Below are 24,927 nucleotides of genomic sequence, written 5' to 3'. Positions count from 1 at the left end.
AATTGAAATCAATTCATTAAACCATAATCTATGGATTTCACATAACTGGGAATACGGTTCTGCATCTGTTGGTCACAGATACCTTTAAAAAATAAAAAACTAGGGGGATCCCGAGTGGCGCAGTGGTCTAAGGCACTGCATCGCAGTGCTATAGGCTTCACTTCAGACCCAGGTTCGATCTTGGGCAGTGTCCTTGTGGCGGGCAGATTAACCTCGGTCGTCAGGTGAACAGTGTTTCCTCCGACACAGCTGGCCTCCAGGTTAAGCGGGCGGATGTTAAGAAGCACGGTTTGGCGGGTCATGTTTCGGGGGACGCAAGACAAGACTTTTGCCTCCCGGTGGTTGGGGAGTTGCAGCAATGAGACAAGATAGAAATTGGGGAGAAAAAGGGGGTATACAAATTTAATAAAAGTAGGGCCGTGGATCAGAAAACCAGTCACTGTCTGGTGTGACCACCATTTGCTTCATGCAGTGCGACACATCCACTTCGCATAGAGTTGATCAGGTTGTTGATTGTAGCCTGTGGAATGTTGTATCACTCCTCTTCAATGGCTGTGCGAAGTTTCTGGATATTGGCAGTAACTTAAACACGCTGTTGTACACGTCAATCCAGAGCATCCCAAACATGCTCAATGGGTGACATGTCTGGTGAGTATGCAGGCCATGGAAGAACTGGAACATTTTCAGCTTCCAGGAATTGTGTAGATACCTTTTCAACATGCATTAACATGCTGAAACATGAGGTGATGGCGGCGGATGAATGGCATGACAATGGGCCTCAGGAGCTCATCACGGTATCTCTGTGCATTGAAATTTCCATTAATAAAATGCAATTGTGTTCGTTGTCCGTAGCTTATGCCTGCCCAACCATAACCCCACCATGGGTCACTCTGTTCCCAACGTTGACATCAGCAAACAGTTCGCACACAGGACGCCATACACATGGTCTGCGGTTGTGAGGCTGGTTGAACGTACACTGAAGGCTGCTTTATGGTAGTGAAATTATCACTCAATTATCTGGCAACAGCTCTGGCGGACATTCCTGCAGTCAGCATGCCAATTGCACGCTCCCTCAAAACTTGAGACATCTGTTGCAAAACGGCACATTTTAGAGTGGCCTTTTATTGTCCCAAGCACAAGGTACACCTGTGTAATGAGCATGCTGTTTAATCAGCTTCTTGAAATGCCACACCTGTCAAGTGGATGGATTATCCTGGCAAAAGAAAAATGCTCCCTAACCGGTATTTAAACAAATTTGTGCACAGAATTTGAGAGAAATAACATTTTGTGCGTAAGGAACATTCCTGGGATCTTTTATTTTAACTCAAGAAACATGGGACCGACACTTTACATGTTGCATTTTTATTTTTGTTCAGTATGCTTTATGAAAAATTATCATATCTAAATCTGAAATGTCATAAATTACAAAGTACACTCTGGAGTCAGATGTTAACATAATGTGTAATTTTGCCTTTTAAACACAAAAACTATGTTTCAAGTGAAAATTAGGCAGGTCTGATGTCGAAAAAGAACTGAAATTTTGCCTACTTTATCCGTATTTTTTGTTCTTTTTGCAAAAAAGGAAGTGTTCCAGTTCCAGTATTTAGCTACTCAGCAAAAAAATAACTAACTACTGAAATCACTACAAATATTTGAATTTAGTTAAACTACCACCAAGCTAGAGCAAAATGTAATTAAATTACTAGTTAAACTACATGTAGTTCTCTACTTCCCATCACTGCTCTTTCACTACTTCCCACAAACCTAAAAGCATTGGATTGGTGGAGGCATGGGCTAGTGGGAGTTTCTTATGCCACTAAATTTCCTTTCAAATCAGTGAAGGGAAGTAAACAAGTGCACACTTTGGGAAGAAGGATAGATATTTGGGACAGCCTGTATGTGTGTAGTACCTTGAGATCCCTCCTCTCCAGGTGCAGCAGCTCGGCGCCGCGCACGTCGTGCCCAATAAAGATCTCCTTGTACTCGGTGAGACAGATGAGCTCCAGCCAGGCGGCTACCTCCTCTGTGCCCCACTGGTGCACTGCAGAAAGCAAGACCCCCTTCAGACCCCCAACCACACCACAGAAAGACACCACAGAGAGACGCCACAACCCTGCACAGCCCTTAACCGCAGCTCTAGGATAAGATGAACCTACCCTAAATCCTAACTTTGACCATTACAGTGATGATGGTGTGTGGAATGTTGTGGCGATCTCAGAAAGAATTGAATGTGATTTTCAAAGAGTGTTGACCATGATTTGTCATTGTCCAAACATGATTTAATACAGTGTTCCAGAGTAATTCCTGTGAGAGAGTGAGAGAAAAAGAGAGGTAGATAGTACCTGGCAGTGTGAGAGTGGCACAGGCCTCCTTGTTCTTGTTGTTTTTGTCCTTCTTGAACTTGGGGACGAGACGGAACTTGGCACTGCGGCTGCGCTTGGAGAAATCCGTCAGGTGTCCCTGCAGAAACACAGACAGGTTAGACAGCTAGACAGACAGGTTAAAGAAAAAGACAGACAGACAGACAGACAGACAGACAGACAGACAGACAGACAGACAGACAGACAGACAGACAGACAGACAGACAGACAGACAGACAGACAGACAGACAGACCAGACCAGACCAGACAGGTTAGAGAGAAAGACAGACAGACAGATTAGATATTGGGTGATACAGACTGTCCAGTACTATGGACCCACAGAGTTGAACAGTTTACTCTAGCCCAGCACTAACACACTGACCTGATTCAATTAATCAATCACCAAGGTTTTGATTAAGTAGCCCATTTACACTTGTACCTGTAAACGGGTTGAAAATAGTAGATTTGGACACTAATAAGTGCCTAAATGGGAACACAGTGGCTATACACTGTACACTGGCTATACAGTAACATGCTATACATGACGTCAGAGCTCGAGGTCTCTGCTTCACAGACCTGTATTGGTTTTGACTGACAGCCGTTCTGTACTTGAGCACCGTGCACAACAAGAAGTAGCCTCCAAATGAAAGCCTAACACTGTAAGATCGTATTTTATAATTTAGGTAGTCATGTTGGTAATAGAACAAGCTTTCAAATTATGCCCATTTTACCAGATTGCGATTTATAATGGACCGTTTTTGGATTGTGGAAACAACAATAGTAATTGTGTAGGCGGTGATGCAGCGATATGTTCCAAAGAAAACTACAAATGCACATAAAATCAACAGCGTCTTTTGTTTTGGATTCAGTCTTTTGTCAGGTGAACTGTTGTGTTCTCCTCTTTAGTCTAATAATTTCCCCATAATCTCCAAACGGTTCCCTTTTAATTGTTACCATGGTTATAGATGCTTTCCATATTTCCACTTCTCTAAGAAACATTTCAATGTAGCCCTATCCATATAGGCCAATTCCCACAAGTGTAATGGGTTAAATCAGGTGTGGTATTACTGGACTGGGACTAAGATAGAAAAGCACTGAGGTAAGCGGCTGGTGTGTATAGTGTGTGTGTGAGTGATTGTGTGTTTGTGGTCGCATCTAGATCTACCTCATCATCCCCAGGTTCGATGAGCTGACACAGCCAGGGTATGTCTGGGAGTCTGCGTAGCTGCTGGGCCACAGTTCCCAGGGCTCCAGTTAACTGCTCCTTCTGAGGAGGATCCAACTGCTGAAAAGACATACCCATTTACAAAAACATAATAACCCCCCCACACACAGACACATGCAGCTGCACCTACACACAAACAGACAGACCGACAGACAGGCAGACAGCAAACAGCTTTGAGACTTACCAGGCACATCTTGCCTGCCAGTAGCAGCTCTGTCTCACTGTGAAGGGCCTTGACATTACTGACCATCTGAACCACAACACTGCAGTTCAGACCCTGCGTAGAACAGAGACGAACACAAACACATTACAAACCACAGAAGCAGGGGTACAATGTGCATTAAATGTGTGTGACTGTGTATATATTTGACTGATTGATTGTCATACATGTACACCATTTAGTGCCAGCCCATATGGGCTTAATCCCTAGACACAAATCATAAAATCACAAAACATAATGACATTTTACAATTTAAGATGTACAGTGCATTCAGAAAGTATTCAGACCCCTTCACTTTTTCCACATTTTGTTATGTAACAGCGTTATTCTAAAATGTATTGATGGAATTGGCTAAACTTTGATCATTGAGATAGTAAATTAATGATAGGAAATGAAAGAGAATGGATTTTATGTCAGAAGTTAATGGTACTCTAAAGAAAGACAGATGGCTTTGGAATGTGTTGGGGGGATGAGAGCAACGTGGGAAACAGGGGAGACAAATGGGCATTTGTAGATTAGACGAAGGAGGAGTTGAGGTCAGGAGGTGTGGACAGATTCTCTTAAGCGCGTTTGATCCATAAAAAAACTGCTTAGAAAAACGCAACGTCACTACAAAATATTTCAAAAGTTGCCTATAAACTTTGCCAAAATATTTCAAACTACTTTTGTAATACAACGTTAGATATTTTTAAACGTTAATAATCGATCAAATTGTAGATGGGGCAATCTGTATTCAATACATAAACTAAAAGAAAAAAGCTCTGCTCTTCACGTCTTGAGCAACTCACAAAAGTGTCCCCCGTTCCGAGTTGGCCTACTTTACTGATAAAACAAAGGAATAATCTCAGCCATATTCAAAGACTGGCGACATCGTGTGGAAGCGGTAGGAACTGAAAATAGATTGATATTAAATATCCAATGGCAAAAGACAAAATAGGGAAGAGAGATGGGGGGGAAAAAAATTCTGAACAGTTAGTCCTCTGAGTTTTGCCTGCTACATAAGTTCTGTTATACTCACATACATGATTCAAACAGTTTTAGAAACTTCTTTATCCACATCTATGAATAATATGCATATCTTATATTCTTGGCATGAGTAGCAGGAAGTTGAAATTGGGCACGCTATTTATCCAAAAGTGAAAATTCTGCCCCCTATAGCTTTAAGAGGTTAAAACCTCTTGAGGATAGGGAGACGCTAGCGTCTCAACTGGCCAATTGCCAGGGGAAATGCAGAGCGCCAGATTCAAATAAAATGCTATAAAATTCAAACTTTCATTAAATCACACATGTAAGATACTCAATTAAAGCTACACTCGTTGTGAATCCAGCCAACATGTCAGATTTTAAAAATGCTTTTCAGCGAAAGCATAAGAAACTATTATCTGATAGCATGCACCCATCTGCACCAGTAGTAAACAAAAGAGCTAGCGCAGCAGGCGCTACACAAAACGCTGAAATAAAATATAAAATATGCATTACCTTTGACGAGCTTCTTTTGTTGGCACTCCAATATGTCCCATAAACATCACAATTGGTCCTTTTGTACGATTAATTCCGTCCATATATATCGAAAATGTCCATTTATTAAGGACAACCAACCCAATCAACAAAACAAACCAAAACCAGGTTGGCCAATAGGTATCAACGTTGGAACCAAACCATCCCCTAGTAAGAGGACGGGTGTGGCGAGTGGGGAAAGGTTTACTGATATGGATGTTGACTTGTTAAAATCCATCAATGAAAGGCTTGCCAAACTTGATATCTTGTATATATTACGAGAGGACATCAATGCATTATGTGCTAGTCTAGAACTCAGCCAACGTCAGATTGATGATCTAAGGAAAGAGAACACGGCGCTGAAAGGTACTGTAGATTCTATTCATAGCAAGGTGGAGGGAGTGCAAAGGGAGAACAAACAATTTAAAGAAACCTTGCTTGATGTACAGTGTCGATCAATGCGGGACAATCTCATATTTTCAGGGATACCGGAGAATGACAACAGCAGAGGCTGTGAGGACACAGTCTGAGACTTTATGTCAACTCAACTAAAACTGCCCACTGATGTTGTGCGTAATGTCACTTTCTCCAGAGTCCATAGAATAGGTAAGGCCTCTGGAAATAGGCCACGGGCTATTATTGCATGTTTTGAGCAAAAGGAAATGATGAAGAACATGGGCAGAGAACTCAGAAACACAGATTTTGGAATGAATGATCACTTCCCCACTGAGATCAATGAATGAAGAAAAAAACTATATCCTATCATGAAGGAAAAGCGTTGCCTGAATCAACGAGTCTCCATGGTGATGGATAAAGTTTATATCAACGGGCAATTGTATCAGGAGTCTAGAGTAACTCCCTGGATATTTTAATTTAATGTTCAAATTTGAGTTTGTGTGTTGTAATGTAGTGTATCATGACAACTTCAACTATAATGAATATATGCTCTATTGATCTTCACTTGACAAGGAAAGGGTTGCATATAGCTCAGGTTAATGTATGTAGCCTTCCTAACAAAATACCTGAGGTTTTTAACTTGGTCAACGTAAATAACATTTACATTTTGGCTTTGACCGAAACGCATTTATATGCTTCTGTAAATGATGGGCAAATTAACATTCATGGATATAGTCTACTGAGAAGGGACAGGAATAGGAATGGTGGGGGTGTAGCACTGTACATTCAGAATCGTATACCTTTTAAGAGGAGGGATGACCTTCATCCCTAAAGCCAACACCTCATTTGGCCGCCTTTCGTTCCAGTTCTCTGCTGCCTGTGACTGGAACGAATTGCAAAAATCGCTGAAGTTGGAGACTTTTATCTCCATCACCAACTTCAAACATCTGCTATCTGAGCAGCTAACCGATCGCTGCAGCTGTACATAGTCTATCGGTAAATAGCCCACCCATTTTTACCTACCTCATTCCCATACTGTTTTTATTGATTTACTTTTCTGCTCTTTTGCACACCAATATCTCTACCTGTACATGACCATCTGATCATTTATCACTCCAGTGTTAATCTGCAAAAATTTTATTATTCTCCTACCTCCTCATGCCTTTAGCACACAATGTATATAGACTCCCCTTTTTTTCTACTGTGTTATTGACTTGTTAATTGTTTACTCCATGTGTAACTCTGTGTTGTCTGTTCACACTGCTATGCTTTATCTTGGCCAGGTCGCAGTTGCAAATGAGAATTTGTTCTCAACTAGCCTACCTGGTTAAATAAAGGTGATTTTTAAAAAAATTTTTTTTAAATGTATGTCAAGTAGAGGCACTATGGGCTCAAGTACATCTGCCTCACCAGGCAGCCATATATTGGTAGGGCGTGTGTAAAGACCTCCTAGCTCTAAGGTGTCATATTTGGATGACTTATGTACTGGGTTTGACCAGGCCACAGATAGCAGATATGTATTTATCTTGGGTGATTTTAATATAAATTGTAAGGATCACAATAATTCAAATATAACAAAATTGATGAGATATGCCAAGAACTGTGGTTTGAAACAAATGGTTAATGATACTACTAGATCATCAATTAAGTTGGGTCATCGTTCAGACACATGCATTGATCTGATCTTCTGTAATAAGTGGGCTGGACAGACCATAATATTGTGACCATAACCATGAACACCAAGGTTCCAAAGAAACACCCTAGGATTGTGGTCAAGAGAAATTTTCAAACATTTAATCATGAGCTTTTTCTAAATGATTTGGCTGCTGTACCCTGGGAGCTGATTTATCTAGAGGATGATTTAAATCACACTACAGAATGTTTTTTTGATTTGCTCACTGAGTTAATGGACCATCATGCCCCCATAAGAAAGAGTACAGTTGGTGCTCGTCCATCTCCATGGATTGATGATGAACTGGGTGAAGCTTTTTCTCAAAGAAATATGGCAGCCAAGTCAAAATCAGAAATTAATTAACAGAATTATAGAACATTACGTAATTATGCAGTTAAATTGAATCGAAAGAAAAAAAAGTTATTTTACAACAATGCTTTTATTGATTGTAAAAATGATTCTAAAAAGGTTTGGAACACAGTTAAGGGCTTACTTGGTACATCTATCTCATCATGCCCATCTAGTATGGAGGTTGACGAGAGAAAAATAACAAAACCAGTTGATATTGCCAATCATTTTGCAGATTTTATTTTACAAAGAAAATTAATTTACTGAGCAACAACGTAAACATACATTCTTCCAAACAAGCCGTTGTCCAATGGATTGATGATCATATTATGAGCAAAAAGATCTGCTCTTTTAGTCTGTAAACTGTGTCAGTGGAGGAGGTGTTAAACATATTGAAGTCATTACTTGACAATTTTTTGCTTCGCTGTGCTGGTCCCCAGATTGCAGTTCCACTGAGATACATAATTAATTGGTCACTGGAAAAGGGGATGTTTGCAAATGTATGGAAGCATGCGAAACTGTGTCCTATTCCGAAAGACTGCAAAGAACCCATTACTCCTGCCAATAGTCGACCAATTAGTCTACTCCCTACACTCAGTAAGATATTGGAGGGTATTGTGAGTAGACAAATATGGGAGTACGTGGAAATGAATGATCTGATTACAGCCAATCAACATGCTTATCGCAAAAACCATTCCACGACCACTGCATTGGTTGACCAGTGGCTTAATGCTATGGATAATGGCACGTTTGTGGGTGTACTATTTTTAGATTTCAGTGCAGCATTTGATTTAGTGGATCATTAAATAATTTTGACAAAATTAATGCATTGTGGTTTTAAGGAGGTTTTAAGGAGGTTATTTAAAACAGGAAAAATTATTAAGCAAATAACACAAGCATTAATTGAGAGTCAGGTGAACTACTGTTCTGTGGTCTGGGGAAATGCATCATCAAGTGAAGTTACGCTGCAGAATGCACAGAACAAAGCAGCAAGGATTGTTTTAAGGTGGAGATATGGTTCTTCTGTTGCAGTCATGCGCAATGTTCTTGGTTGGTCATCAATCGACAAGATAATTGAAAAAAACATGCTTATTTTATTTCATAATATACATAATTTAAAACGGCAAAGTTCTATTCACAACGGTATTCAGTTGTTAAGAGACAGACATTCCGTAAATACTAGGAATAGATTGTTCACCATCTATGCATTATTCAGACAGAAAAGAGAAATAGGCAAAATAACATTTCGATTTAACTGAGCAAACCAGAAACCTTTCAATATATAAATGTAAACATTTTTTAAAAATTATTTAAATATAATACATAGAAATGTTGTGGGACTATAGTAGATGAAGAATCAATATTGTTTTAGATTGAGTATTTATTTGGTCATTATGTTAGTATATTATGTATGTTTGTAATAGTGTGTTATATGTGAAAATGTGTTCGTATTATAAATTGTATTTTAATGTTTAAGGACTCTTGGAAGATTAGTCCAAATGGGGACTAAAAGAGATCGAAATCAAATCCAATCAAATCCAGGACCTATATACTAGGCGGCGTCAGAGGAAATCCCCAGCAAATTGTCAAAGACCCCAGTCACCCAAGTTATAGACTGTTTTCTTTGCACAGCAAGCGGTACAGGAGCACCAAGTCTAGGACCAGAAGGCTCCTTAAGAGAATGCCAAGAGTGTGCAAATCTGTCATCAAGGCAAAGGGTGGCTACTTTGAATAATCTAAAACATAGTTTTATTTGTTTAACACTTGTTTGGTTAATACATGATTCCATATGTGTTAATTCGTAGTTTTGATATCTTCACTATTATTCTACAACGTATAAAATAGTCAAAATAAAGAAAAACCCTAAGTAGGGTTAAATGAGTAGGTGTATCCAAATGTTTGACTGGTACTGTAAATATACTTGAAAATATATTGCATAACCCGAAAATTGTTGTCTAGCAATGATCAACAACCAATTTGACAGAGCTTGAAGAATTTTTAAAAGAATAATGGGCAAATGTTGCACAATCCAAGACCTCAAAGCTGTCATCGCTGCTAAAAGTGATTCTATTCACTCAGGAGTGTGAATACTTTTGTAAATGTCATATTTCTGTATTTCCCTTTCAATACATTTGCAAAAATGTCAAAAAACATGTTTTCACTTTGTCATTTACGGAGCATTGTGTATAGATGGGTGAGGATTGTTTTTACCTAATATGAATTCAGGCTGTAAACAACATAATATGAATACTTTCTGAAGGCACCGTATGAGCCAAAAAAGATCTCCCGCATTTGGCACATGTATGTTGGGAACCCCTGTATTACTAGAAGTTGGTTGACTGGTATAAAATGTAGAACAGGAACTCCACGTACCCCTGTGCTCTTGGAATTGGCGTAGACCACGTCCATGGCCTTTGAGCTTGCGTTGACGGCATGGGCCAGCTCCTGCTCCATACTGTGGTGGGACTGAGCGATTTCTCGGATACTGGGAACACACACAGTTCGTCACGACATCGAACATCTAATGTTACTGGGAAACTACACTGCAAGCATATCACAAGCGTTCTGTAAGTGATGTTTTTGGCATACTATCTGTATAGTTTGGCCGTTAGGTAAACCACGAGGGAATTGTATATCATGGTCTAGGACAATTTTCAATCTAAATGGAATTCAACCATACCCTGCTTTAATCCAATGTTATTATTAATGAATCAATGTTCTCTTACCTGTGGATGAGGGCGCCGGCCGCCTGTCCAAACAGGTTGATCTGGGAGGCTTCTTCCTCGGATACGATCTCCGGCTGCAATGCATACTGGGGCAGCGGCCGGGGGAACTCGCACCTCTGCTTGTCTTCCCACGACTTCAGCGTGCTCTCGAAGGCCTGAGACAAGCAGGCAACAGGATGAATAGAATAGAATAGGATAGAATAGCTGTATTCTTCCCAGAGGGAACTATAGTTGTGGTACGTTAGATGCGATACGTCAATAAAAAATATGACCGCAATATAACAGCAACATTCACACAAGACATACAAATACTATACAAACAAATCATGTCAAATCTTTGAACCATGAAAGGTTCAACGAATTGTGTGAGGGGTAGGCATGGGTGGATTCTCCATTCCCTTCTCCAGCCGTTGTATTGGGCAGTTCAATGGTGGAAAATGCCTCAGTCCCTGGAGCAAACACGTTGTGCTATCCAGGAGCATGTGTACAGGACATCAATAAGCTGCTCCAAAACATTATAAACCAGCATCAGGAAATTAAGTATATGATAGTTCATGTGAGATTCAATGACATTATGAAGGGCAGCTCAGAACAGCTGAAGATGGATTTTAAAGAACTGATTGGGTCACTGCTTGACAAAAAGAAACGCCCCATAATATCTGTCCCTCTGCCCTCCCTAAATCGTGGCATTGAACATTTCAGCAAACTTTTAGCCCTCCATCACTGGCTACTAGACAATTGCGGCTCTGTGGGTATAATATTTATTGACAATTTTGATACCTTCTGGAAACTAAACTCATTTTATAAGGATGATGGGTTCCACCCAAATCATTTGGGTTCCTGTATCCCTTCACAGCATTATAAGGCAGCGTTGAGACAATGACCTAAGGCCAACTCAGTTAATTCCTATCATTATGTCGCTGAGTTGTCATAATGCTTCAACAAATGTACATTATCCCAGGGGCGTTGGAAGACACAATATAGGTAACCTAACTTATATCCCTGTAACTACCCTGATGCTCCTGCTGATCCCACAGCTTTAAAAAAAAATATGATTATATTTTTTAATATCAAATCAATACATAAAGCACATGAGGGAACACAAGCATACATAGATTACAAACAATAGACAATCGAGCTAGGGGGTACAATTTCACATTACAATTACACAAGGACCTTAAGGGACATGCATATACTTACAATTCTAACAGCTTTTCTGTTAGTAGAGCATTTAACCGTCTTAAAATACAGTTCAATTTCTTTTTGTAGGGTACGAAAATGTGGTTTTCTGTTTGTAAATTTACATTTGTGTATATGAAATTTGGCCAAAAGAATGATGAAATTAATTACATAAAAATGATTCCGCTTATTTCTATTGTATGTAAAGAATCCAAACATCTCTCCACAATAGTGTAAAATCTTCATAAATGTGTTCAATTATAAACCTACTGATGTCTTGCCACAGTTTTCTTACATGCATACAATGCCAAAAAAGATGCACAACTGTTTCTGGGTGGTCATTACAAAAGGAGCAATTTGAGTTGATGTTTTCCTTAAACTTCTTCATATAAGGAAACTTCCTTAATTTTGTTAACAAGTAGGTATGTGTGTGGCAACATCCAAACCTTTTTCCAACAGATATTATCAATAAATCCATTCCAATAAGGCATGACATAAGGTATAGATACAACATCCTGCTGAAACAAGGATCGTATCGCTCTGTTGTTGAATGGACCAAAAGAGAAACAAATCTTTCCTATTGATGAGTCAACAGGGTCAATAGAAGGTAGGCTCTGGTCAGGTCTTGACATGTTCCTGAATAACATAGCAACACCTGAGGGAATGGCATCTAAAACAATTGCAAAATCTTTAGGTGTTACAGGGACCTTGTAAAGTGATAAGAATTCTTTATAACTGAGTAAAAGACCCTCTGCATTTACCAGTTGGCACACCAATAGGATATTATTTCTGAACCAATATTCTAAAAACAGAGAGGTATTTTTATACAATATATCCCGATTATTCCATATATAATATCTGTGTGGAGAAAAATTGTGTTTATAAATTAAGGACCATGACAAGAAAACCTGCCGATGAAAAGCAGAATTATATTATATTATATTATATCAATATTATAATTGCAAAACAACATGAAGTTAAGGCCACCAAAAGTAGAGAAGACATGATGAGGAATAAAATTCCAGATAGAAGTGGGTCTTCTTAGGAATTGTTTTATCCAATTGATCTTGAAAGTATTATTTAAAGAAAATTCAGAAAATTCAGTCCACCATTCTCATAAGTGTTCATTACAACAGTTTTCCTAATGTAATGGGTACGGTTTCTCCAAAGAAAGTTGAAAAGCATCTGGTCTATCTCCTTGCTTATTTTACGGTCAAGATATAAAGATAGAGCACCATATGTTAGTCTAGAGATACCTTCAGCCTTGGTTATTAGGACTCTACCTTTTAAAGATAAGTCCCTCTGTAGCCATTGATTTAGTTTCTTCTGGTTTTTTTTAATAAGAGGGTTAAAATTTAGTAAGCCTCTAGACTTCTGATCCTTTGTAATGGAACTTAAATATGTAAGTTCTTCTTTTACTGGAATACCATAATATGAAGGTGTCACACAATCTTTGACAGCCATGAGTTCACATTTCTTAATGTTAAGATATAGACCAGACGCTTTGGAATAGGATTGTATCACATTGATCGATATGGGAATTTGGTTAGCGTCTTTCAGAAAAAGTGTAGCCAGCTGGCTATAATAATTTCTTTACCAGCTATGGAAATACCTTGTACAGGACTATTATTTAAAGAATTTGCAAGAAGTTGGGTGATTAATAAAAACAGGTACGGAGAGATAGGACAACCTTGCCTAATTCCTCTCTTTAACTCAAATCTAGGTGAGGTGCCATATTTCAATTTGATAGAGCTGTTACCATTTGCATAGAGAGTCTTAATAGCCTTACAGAAAAAATCCCCAAAGCCAAGTCTCTCAAGGGAGTGGAAGAGAAACTGATGCTCTACTGTGTCAAATGCTTTATAAAAATCTAAAAATAATATGAAGCTATCCTCAGTTATTAGGTCTGAGTAGTCAAGTACGTCTAATACTAGTCTGACATTGTTAGAAATATGTCTGTTCCTCATGAAGCCAGACTGTGTTTCATCAATGATTGCATCCAGGACTTCTTGAATTATTTTTGCAAGTAGTGAGGCTACTATCTTATAGTCATTATTAAGAAGACAAATTGGACGCCAGTTATCGATGAGTAGCACTTATTTTTTAGGCTTAGGTATCAGTGTTATTAACCCCTGACTCATTGTAGGAGGGATAACATTGTTTTTAATACTCTCTAAAAATACTTCAAATAGGAAGGGAGCTACTTGTTCAGAAAATAGTTTGTAAAATTCTGATGTAATTCCATCAACACCTGGTGATTTATTGTTCTTTAGATGTTCGATAGACTCTATAATCTCTTCAACTTTGATGGGTTCATCACACTGTTTAGATTCTATATCACTGATAGAGTGAACATTATTCAGTGAGTTAAAAAACATATCTGTGGATTCCTGACAGTACGTAAGAGCTATACAATTTTCTGTAAAAATTGCTGCAGTATTTAGCGATTAATTATTGGTCATCTGTAATAACACCATCAATGTTTAACTTATGGATAGTGTTATTTTTAGAGTGAAATTTCTCAAGTAGGATGAATTCTGTTCTCCCTCCTCAATCCATTTTTTCCTAGATCTAAAAAGCTCCTTCTGCTTTTAATTTATATATATTATCCAGTTTATTTTGTAACTCAATTAGTTCCATCTTCTCCTCCCCCAAGAGGTCAGCTGGGGACCTCTGAGAAAGGGAAGTTATCTTAATGATCACCTTTTCCTCCTCAGCTCTTCTGGTCTTAGCAAGATTACTAACATATTTTCTAAGATATTTGGACACCTCAAATTTAAAGAGCTCCCAGTTCTTGCAATAAGATTTTTCTTCACAAGCCCTTTCCCAAAAGTGTGAGAGCAGATCTTTAACCTCAAATGTAACTATATCATTATTTAATAATGAGCTATTTAGCTTCCAGTAGGATGCTCTACCAAGGTTCGTATCAGGGGTAAATATTTTGATATCAATGTAAATAGCCTTATGGTCTGTGAGGGGAGTAGTACAAATATTTGTAGTAACACACTCACTATCAATACATTTGGATATAAGCCAAAAATCTATTCTGGATTGTCTGGAGCCTGTTTTGTTACTCCAAGTGAATGATCTTTCGGCCGGAAACCTCTCTCTCCATATATCAGTAAGATCAAACTTTTCCATAAAAAGTATTAAACCCAAATTCTGATTGATTGGCCTACCTGGGGGCCATCTATCAGTTGAATTATCTATTGTAATGTTAAAGTCCCCTCCTATCAATAATAACGAATTGGGAAATTTAGATAACCAATGAAGTATATGTTTCTCTATAGATTCAAGCAACTCATCATTCTCATGTTTGGTGTTGTACCCGTAGAAGTTTACAGTAATGAGTGTAATGTCATTGTAACTGATCACAAGACAAATAAAGTGACAAAGGGGTCACATTCCGAGTGTAGAATATTACCACCAAAGGTATTTTTCATTGTAGTGACACCAGCAGAGCGTTCAGATCCATGAGAAAGCCAAATATCGTTGCCCCACTGTAACCTCCAGAAGTTGGCATCAGCAGAAATTGAGTGAGACTCTTGAAAAAAGCAAAAATCTGTTCGAAATTGTTTAGCAAATAAAAATAAGGCCTTGCGCTTCACACTGTTTCGTAACCCCCTAGCATTAAGAGATAATATAGACAAAGACAAAACAACAAAGATTATATAAAAGTATAAACTGTAGTAGGATGAGTCAAAGACGTAGGAGCAGTGAACGTAAACGATAAGGAACCGAGATCTGCACCATTTAAGTCAATTTAAAGTGAAAATAGCTTATTCCATAACCTTTGAAATTCAACTCAACTGGAAATTATGTTCAAGACCAAACCAAGGGTTCTTGTAGTAAGAGACTAAAAACCCTCTAGTGTAATCAGGAACTATTCTGAGAAATAAAACAACAAATAATAATTTAAATAAAAGGGTACCTACTTTTTTAAGTACATATGAAAACTGATCATAAAATAATTGAATAACAAAATGTTTTACATATAAACGTTCCTAAGACCTTTTTTGGAAATAAGTATTAATAACTAAATAGAACAATAACCGTGTAAAGTCAGAGCAGACCTGTATGCCATTTAAAACAGTATCTTAGTTACTGTATACATAAAACATAAATTCAGCTTTCAATCTTCTTCGTAAGTTTGTAAACAAAATAGGACTTCTGGTCATACAAGAACAAACTAATGAATTGAAATACCTGAGTATTCCTGTAAAATAGTCACCTGATGCTTGTTAGGTAAACCACATAAGGAAAATGAGAATACCATGGCTGAAACCATCAACCTGTTCCTTCTGGTGAGATTTTAGGGAGGAATATGGATTTCTGAACCGTTGATGAAACCTCGTCCTCCAACGAAGTAAGCAGCCTTCCCCTCACTTCGTGCTATCTTGATCGTTGGCCACAACTTGTTCCTTCTTTCTATGTCTTCCGGGCTGAGATGCTCGGCGAAACGCATACCATGGCTCTGAAGGAAGGCGTTCTTCCTAGCAGCTTCCCAGACAGCATCCCTGTAGAATCTGGTAGTGAATAGGATGATGATACCCCTGGGTCTTGAATCGCTTTGCTGTTGCTTCTTGCCGAGGCGATGTACAACGTCGATGGTATCACCAACTTTGTTCTTCTCTGCAGGCAAAACTTCTTGGCAGATACGGATAGCCTCTCCTCGCACATCTTCATTCTCCACCTCTGGCAAGCCGTAGAGTCTCAGGTTCCATTTTCTTGTGTATTGTTCCAGATCAGTGAGACGTCTATGGTAGACATTGTTATTCTTTTCAACCCTTTCCACATTTTTTTCAACTTTTGCCACTCTCGTTTTCACATCATTAATTTCACCACATGCAAACTCCACAGTCTTTTTCAAGCCTTCGATAACCATGGTGTTCGCGCCTACCATTTTCTCAATGGCGTCACACCTGGAGTTGATGAGTAAGGAGAGGGTAGCCACGATGTCAGAGTTCATGTTGGGTTTTTTGGAGGGTGGAGGTTTGCACGGAGTAACCGGTAAAGAGGGGAATTCGTCATCTTCAGCATTCGAAAGCATGATATTATCCATAGGCCAAGTGTAGTTATGGCAGTTGTCTATAAGCACGTTTCTCTCTTGTTGATTAGCAATAGAACGGCTAACTTTTTCCTTTCTTTTTTTGTCACGACTTTGCATGGACATGCTGAAATAAATGATCCAATTATCATTCCAGTCACAGGAAAGGTCTTATATCTTGAACAAATAAAAAGAATAATGACAAAACTTTTTTTTTAAATGTTTTCACAATCTTTCTGATGTTTGGTACGGAGCTCGGGAAAAAAGCATCTGTTCAAGCAGCCATCTTGGCATGATCTCCTGCTGATCCCACAGCTACATTGGTTCCTCCTTTAAAAGTTGTGTCATACTGCGGCACACCTTCTGGGCTGCTGCAGCATTCAGTGGCACGTTATCTATTTGTCAGCCATTTTTTCTGTTAACTTCATTGGGATTAGCGGGCAGCATTGGGAAGTTTGGATGAAAAGCGTGCCCAGAGTAAATTGCCTGTTACTCAGGCCCAGAAGCTAGGATATGCATATAATTTATAGATTTGGATAGAAAACCCTCTACAGTTTCCAAAACTGTTACAATAATGTCTGTGAGTATAACATAACTCATATGGCAGGCGAAAACCTGAGAAAAATCCAACCAGGAAGCGGGAAATCTGAGGTTTGTAGTTTTTTTAAATGATTGCCTATCCAATACCCTGTGTCTGTGGGGTCAGATTGCACTTCCTAAGGCTTCCAGCAGATGTCAACAGTCTTTAGAAGTTGTTTCAGGCTTGTATTGTGAAAGGGGATCGAATAAAAGCTGTTTCAACAAGTGGTCAAGCTGAAAGACATTAGTTTAGTCTCGCGCAAGGCCGTGAGTTCATTCTCTTTCCTTTCTAATGACGAAATTGTCCGGTTGGAATATTATTGAAGATTTATGATAAAAACATCCTAAAGATTGATTATATACATCGTTTGACATGTTTCTACGAATTTAATGGAACTTTTTTGACTTTTCGTCCAGACTTTGTGCCTGCGCTTTGTGCATTTGGATTACTGGACTAAATGTGCGAACAAAAAGGAGGTATTTGGACATAAAGATGTTTCTGTGGACATTACGGATACTATTTCGAATTTTCTTTTGCGTTGTCGTGACCGCTCGAGCCTGTGGATTTCTGAACATAACGCACCAAACAAACGGAGGTATTTTGGATATAAAAATCATCTTTATGGAACAAAAGGAACATTTATTGTGTAATTGGGAGTCTCGTAAGTGAACACATCCGAAGATCATCAAAAGTAAGCGATTAATTTTATTGCTGATTTTCGTGACCAAGCTACTTTGATGCTAGGTATTCATAATGTTTTGTCTAGTGATCGATAAACTTACACAAACGCTTGGATTGCTTTCGCTGTAAAGCATATTTTAAAAATCTGAAACGACAAGTGGATTAACAAAATGCTAAACTGTCTTTTGCTATATTGCACTTGTGATTTCATGAATATAAATATTAAATATATTTATTATTTGAATGTGGCGCTATGCAATTCAGCAGTTGTTGATGACAATTATCTCGCTAACGGGATAGGTAGCGTCAAGAAGTTAACTAACATATTCCTCTCAAGTGTACATTTTTAGCTTGACTCGCTATGATGTTATAGTTACTTAAATTGGCTTCCACCATAATGTTTTGTCAGCCATCTTTGCTGAAGAAAGTCACCAGGGACGGGTGGCTTGCGTCAAATTCGTCATTGGAACCACTCGATATGACTGGTCATATAGAAACCTTGGGACCCAAATGCATAATGAGTGCTCTAACTCCCCCTTGCGGTGGTCTGGAGCAATGAAGCCGTGACTCCGGGTACCTCTAAGTCCCGCGGTGTAAGCTCGCAACTTTTAAAGGAGGAACCACTGTACTGTATGCAGTATTCATGTGCCTATGAAGCAGAGTTATACTGTTAGCACTGTGGCGGTGTACTTTAGTAGGAAGTCCACTTTGTGTAGCTCACCCTGTACTAACATAAATAGCATGAGTAGAGCTGTTACGGTGACCGTATTAGCGCTACACCGGTGATCACTAGTCATGACGGCAGTCAAATTCAACGTGACCATGTAGTCACGGTAATTAGGCTTCTCCAAGCTCTGATACTGCTGATGGTCATTAGTAGTCTATAAAACTTGCTAACTGCCTGGTACTCAGCACTCTACGGTCCCTCTAATCCCTCTAACATCAATGCAAATGTCATTTAAAATGTGTGACCCCATAGATGTGTACTCACTCGGTCTCTGGTGAGAGTCTGCGTTCGGTTCTTGTGGATAATCTTGATGTACCCCGGGGGCTGGACCCAGGCCTCTCCGTCCACCTGCACCGGCACGCCCTCATCCCCAAGGATGGTGATCTTCACTGTACGACACTGCAATAGGAGTGCAAATGGGGAGAAACATTCAACCAGACAGTACGCTATGAAACCAAGAAAATTGTATAAAAAATCTGAAGGATGATCAATGGAAACAGGATGCACCTAAGCTCAATTTCGAGTCTCATAGCAAAGGGTCTGAATATGAATATAAATACATCTAAAACCTGTTTTCCCTTTGTCATTATGGGGTATTGTACGTAGATTGAAAAGGAAAATCTATTTTAGAATAAGGCTGTAACGTAACAAAATGTGGAAAAAGTCAAGGGGTCCGAATACTTTCCGAATGCACGGTACATTAGAATAACCCAAAGGCCTGCACACTGTATATGCTTCCATTTAAAAAGAGATAGTTCACCCAAATTACAAAATTACTAATTGGTTTCCTTACCCTGTAAGCAGTCTATGGACAAGGTATGACAGCAATCCATGATTTGCTTTTGTTTACCTGGCCACTGTTTCCAAATGCAAACTTTTTACCATTTGTGGTTCAAATCCAATGCAAGTCAATGGATACTGTGGATTGCTGTCATACCTTGTACATAGACTGCCTACAGGGAAAGGTAACCAAAATGTTATTTCCTGATTTTGGTGAACTATCCCTTAAATGAAAATATTGAAAATGTTTTCAATTACTTTGGTGCATTTTACAGATGTAAGTGGCATATTTTCAAAAAGTACAAAGGTGATGACACTTGTATTTTGTTCAGTACCTTTGATTGTGCATTCATTGGAGCTGAACACATCTTTCACCCCTGAGTCATTCATGCAACATTTATGTTTTCCATGAAATACCATGAGAACATTTTGTTTAATTCAATAGCAAAAAATGCAAGGTACATTTTCTAAACAAAAACAACTTTTTTCAGTGTTTGAAAAGGAATAGTAGATGGTAAATATAATTTTCCATACAGTATTAGGCTATAACTTGACATTTTTTTGACATTATCTTTTTGTTTTGCAAACCACATTTTTTATGCTTTGTTTTCAATGTCAGGTTGAGAGCGTGTTGAGAATGATTTCAGTCTTACAGTTGAATTATTCTTACTGAATACAGAACATACGAATTGACAAATCATAAAAAAAGGGTTATTGTATTGCAGTAGCACGGTGTGTGTATGCCATTTCTGCCCCATGTAACAATGTATAACATCTAATTTTCTATGTGACTTTTCAACTGTTTTCAACGCGACGGGTCTTCGTACCCATAGTTGTTTATATTATTTTTTCTTATTAGTGTTATAGAGCATGTTACTTGGACATTTATTAAAAGACTCCATTTTACACTCCGTTTGACTCCTGCGCCTGACTTCCCTGCCACCTATACACACGTCTCTGACAGAATCTCTGACCAAAATATATGAAGTCAGCAGGAGAGGACACTACGCTCATGGAGGTGGAGGAACACGTCCGGGAACAAGCAGAGGAGATTAACTGTTTAAGCGCCGTCATGGATCGTCATGGAGACAGGGAGTTTCTCCAGCGCCTACACCACCACAACCGGGATCTCCCTTGAACGCTTTTTCCCCTCCTGAACTGAACAAGATCCATTTACCCTTACCCACGGGATACAATGGAGATACTGCCGGCTGCCAGGGTTTCCTCCTTAAATTGAGTTTGTATCTGGCCACGGTCTCCCAAGTACCATCGGACCGTGAGAAGAGTTGCGCCCTCGTCTCATGCCTCACCGGGAAAGCCCGGCAGTGGGCCAGCGCTCTGTGTAGAGAGGAGGATGCGGCATTGGACCATTTTGAGGAGTTCACCCGCCATTTTCGGATAGTATTCGAGCACCCACCCGAAGACAAAGCGGCGGGTGAGCGCCTCTATCATCTGAGGCAGGAGACGAGGAGTGCACAAGAGTTTGCTTTGGAGTTTAGGACCTTGACTGCCGGCGCTGGATGGAGCGACAGGGCCCTGATCGACCATTACCGTTGTAGTCTACGCGAGTTCGTCCGTCGGAAGCTGGCCTGTAGAGACACCACCCTCAACTTCGACCAGCCGGTTGGACATGTCCATCAGGCTGGACAACATGCTGGCTACTCGTGGACGTCTAGATCGGGTCTGGTTGTTCCATCCTCCCGCACCCTCTCTCCCGAACCTATGGAATTGAGAGGGATGGTGCGCAGGGAGACCGGAGGGGGTTCCCACTCGAGCACCATCTATGGACGCAGAGATCACACTGCTGGTCGGTGCCGGGTTGGTTCCTCTGGGAATAGAGAAGGCAGGCAGGGCACTCTGGCATCACCCCAGGTGAGTAGGCACCATTCTCATCCAGAGCCTGCTGTTGCACTAATGTTTGTCTCTGTCACTTTTCTGGATTTTTCCCTGCATTCCCAGTATAAGGCGCTAGCTAGTAGATTCAGGCGCGGCTGGGAATTTCATTAATAAAAATTTTGCTCATTTGGCCCTATTGTTTCTGTGGATATGCCTTTCCCTATTCATGCCTTAGATAGTCGACCATTAGGGTCAGGGTTTATCAGGAAGGTCACCGCACCTTTGTGTATGATAACGCAGGAGGGTCACAAGGAGAAGATCAGTATTTTCCTTATTGATTCTATGTATTCTGTGGTGCTAGGCCTACCCTGGTTAGCTTGTCATAACCCCACTGTTTCTTGGCCACAGAGGGCTCTCACAGGGTGGTTGCGAGTGTGCTCAGGTAGGTGTTTAGGGGTTTCCGTTGGAGCTACTAGGGTGGAAATTCCAGACCAGTTCTCCACCGTGCGCATTCCCCCCGAATATGCCGATTTGGCTCTCGCCTTCTGTAAAAAGAAGGCGACTCAATTACCACCCCATCGACGGAGGGATTGTGCAGGAGTCACGTGTATCCCCTGTCGCAAGCGGAGACGGTGGCTATGGATACATATGTTTCTGAATCCCTGCGTCAGGGGTACATTCAGCCATCCATTTCACCCGTCTCTTCGAGTTTCTTTTTTGTGAAGAAGGATGGCGCATTGTGCATTGATTATCGAGGTCTAAATAAAATCACGGTGAAATATAGTTACCCGCTACCTCTGATAAATACGGTTATTGAGTCAATGCACGGGGCACGCTTCTTCACATAATTGGATCTCAGGAGTGCGTACAATCTGGTGTGTATTCGGAAGGGTGATGAGTGGAAGACGTCATTTAGCACTTCAGGTCATTATGAGTACAGTGTCATGCCATATGGGTTGATGAATGCTCCATCAGTCTTCTAATCATTTGTAGATGAGATCTTCAGGGACCTGCACGGGCAGGGTGTAGTGGTGTATATCGATGATATTCTGATATACTCCGCTACACGCGCCAAGCATGTGTCCCTGGTGCGCAGGGTGCTTGGTCGCCTGTTGGAGCATGATCTATATGTCAAGACTGAGAAATGCTTGTTCTTCCAACAATCCAACTCCTTCCTAGGGCATCGGATTTCCACTTCAGGAGTGGAAATGGAGAGCGACCGCATTACAGCCGTGTGTATTTGGCCGACTCCAACCACGGTAAAGGAGGTGCAGCGTTCTTTAGGGTTTGCCAATTACTACCGGAGGTTTATCCGGGGTTTTGGTCAGGTTGCTGCTCCCATTACCTCACTGCTAAAGGGGGGCCCGGTGCGCTTGCAGTGGTCGGCTGAGGCGAACAGGGCTTTTGGACACCTGAAGACTCTGTTTACCTCGGTACCTGTGTTGGCTCATCCGGATCCCTCTTTGCCATTCATAGTGGAGGTGGACGCATCCGAAGCTGGGATAGGAGCAGTGCTCTCTCAGCGTTCGGGTGTGCCACTGAAGCTTCGCCCCTGTGCTTTCTTTTCGTAAGAAGCTCAGCCCGGCGGAGCGAAACTATGATGTGGGGGACCGGGAGCTGTTAGCTGTCGTAAAAGCCTTGAAGCCGTGGAGGCATTGGCTTGAGGGGCTAAACACCCTTTTCTCATCTGGACTGACCACCGCAATCTGGAGTACATCCGGCAGGCGAAGAGACTGAATCCTCACCAGGCAAGGTGGGCCATGTTTTTCCACTCGTTTTGTGTTTACTCTTTCTTAGAGACCAGGCTCCCAGAACATCAAGGCATTGACGCATTGTCTCGGCTGTATGACACAGAGGAGCGGTCCATGGATCCCACTCCCATACTCCCAGCTTCGTGTTTGGTGGCGCCAGTAGTGTGGGAGCTGGACGCGGACATTGAGCGGGCGTCACGTGCAGAGCCCTCTCCCCCTGAGTGTCCAGCTGGACGTCTGTACGTTCCGTCTGCTGTCTGCGACCGATTTATCTATTGGGCTCACACGTCACCCTCCTCTGGTCATCCTGGGATAGGTCGGACGATGCGCTGTCTTGATGGGAGGTACTGGTTGCCCACTTTAGCTAAGGACGTGAGGATTTATGTTTCCTCCTGCGCTGTGCGCCCAGTGCAAGGCTCCTAGACACCTTCCCAGAGGTAAGCTACAACCTTTACACGTTCCTCAACGGCCGTGGTCGCACCTGTCGGTGGATTTGTTGACTGATCTTCCACCTTCACAGGGTTACACCACGATCCTGGTCGTTGTGGATCCGTTTTCGAAGTCCTGTCGTCTCCTCCCTTTGCCCGGTCTCCCTACGTCCTTACAAACTGCAGAGGCCCTGTTTACACACATTTTCCGGCACTATGGGGTGCCTGAGGATATAGCGTCTGATCGGGGTCCCCAGTTCACATCAAGGGTCTGGAAGGTGTTCATGGAACGTCTGGGGATCTCGGTTAGTCTTACCTCTGGTTTTCACCCCGAGAGTAATGGGCAGGTGGAGAGAGTTAACCAGGATGTGGGTAGGTTTCTGCGGTCCTATTGCTAGGACCGGCCGGGGGAGTGGGCAAAGTTCGTGCCCTGGGCAGAGATGGCCCAGAACTCGCTACGTCACTCCTCCACTAACCTTTTCCACTAACCTTTTCCTCCACTAACTCCTTTTCAATGTGTATTAGGATATCAGCTGGTTCTGGCTCCTTGGCATCAGAGTCAGACTGAGGCTCCTGCGGTGGATAATTGGTTTCGGCGCGCTGAGGAAACCTGGGAGGCAGCCCACGTCCACCTTCAGCGCACCATAAGGCGCCAGAAAATTGCCGCAGGCCGTCGCCGCAGTGAGGCCCCGGTGTTCGCACCAGGGGACAGGGTCTGGCTCTTGACCCGAAACCTGCCCCTCCGCCTGCTCTGCCGGAAGCTGGGTCCGCGGTTTGTGGGGCCGTTTAAAGTCCTGAGGAGAGTGAACGAGGTATGTTATAGGTTACAACTGCCCACTAATTACCGTATTAACCCCTCGTTCCATGTGTCTCTCCTCAGGCCGGTGGTGGCTGGCCCCTCCAGGAGGCTGAAGTGCGTGATGTTCCTCCGCCTCCTCTAGACATCGAGGGGGTCCCGGCGTACTCTGTTCGATCCATTTTGAATTCGAGACGTCGGACGAGGGGCCTTCAGTACCTTGTGGACTGGGAGGGGTACGGGCCGGAGGAGAGATGCTGGGTTCCGGTGGAGGACGTGTTAGATCCTTCCATGTAAAAATAATTCCACCTTCTCCATCCGGATCGCCCTGCACCTCGCCCTCCGGGTCGTCCCCGAGGCCGGTGTCGACGCGCTGCTGGAGCAGTGCGTCAGGAGGGGGGTACTTTCACGACTTCTGCCGAAGTCGTTGCCTCTCCTTGTTCGGGCGGTGCTCGGCGGTCGGCGTCACCGGTCTTCTAGCCATCATCGATCCATTTTTCATTTTCCATTGGTTTTGTCTTGTCTTCCCACACACCTGTTTTCAATCCCATCCATTACCTGTTGTGTATTTAACCCTCTGTTTCCCCTCATGTCTTTGTCAGAGATTGTTTATTGTCGGTGTAGTGTTTATTTGTATAGGTGCGCGACGGGTCTTCGCACCCATATTTGTTTATATTC

The 24,927-nt window shown here is 41.4% G+C and overlaps 1 protein-coding gene across 3 annotated transcripts in view; it reads right to left on the bottom strand.

The window, feature by feature from the left end:
* dgkd (diacylglycerol kinase delta) overlaps positions 1-24,927 on the bottom strand; it is a 130,523-nt gene that overhangs the window by 2,703 nt on the left and 102,893 nt on the right. For 2 of the 3 annotated variants that reach the window (XM_031797590.1, XM_031797592.1), the window contains 7 exons: positions 18,923-19,057; positions 10,445-10,599; positions 10,092-10,203; positions 3,770-3,862; positions 3,526-3,645; positions 2,343-2,460; positions 1,911-2,041 (listed from right to left, as the gene is read on the bottom strand). In XM_031797590.1, coding sequence (XP_031653450.1) covers positions 1,911-2,041; positions 2,343-2,460; positions 3,526-3,645; positions 3,770-3,862; positions 10,092-10,203; positions 10,445-10,599; positions 18,923-19,057 — 864 coding nt within the window. The remainder of the gene's footprint in view (positions 1-1,910; positions 2,042-2,342; positions 2,461-3,525; positions 3,646-3,769; positions 3,863-10,091; positions 10,204-10,444; positions 10,600-18,922; positions 19,058-24,927) is intronic. The other variant, XM_031797591.1, reaches the window with a different exon arrangement.

The sequence above is a fragment of the Oncorhynchus kisutch genome, linkage group LG19 (genome assembly GCF_002021735.2).
Source record: "Oncorhynchus kisutch isolate 150728-3 linkage group LG19, Okis_V2, whole genome shotgun sequence".
In the NCBI taxonomy this organism is placed as follows: domain Eukaryota; kingdom Metazoa; phylum Chordata; class Actinopteri; order Salmoniformes; family Salmonidae; genus Oncorhynchus; species Oncorhynchus kisutch.
The sequence above is the reverse complement of the archived record's forward strand: the minus strand, read 5'-3'. Positions and strand labels throughout refer to the sequence as shown.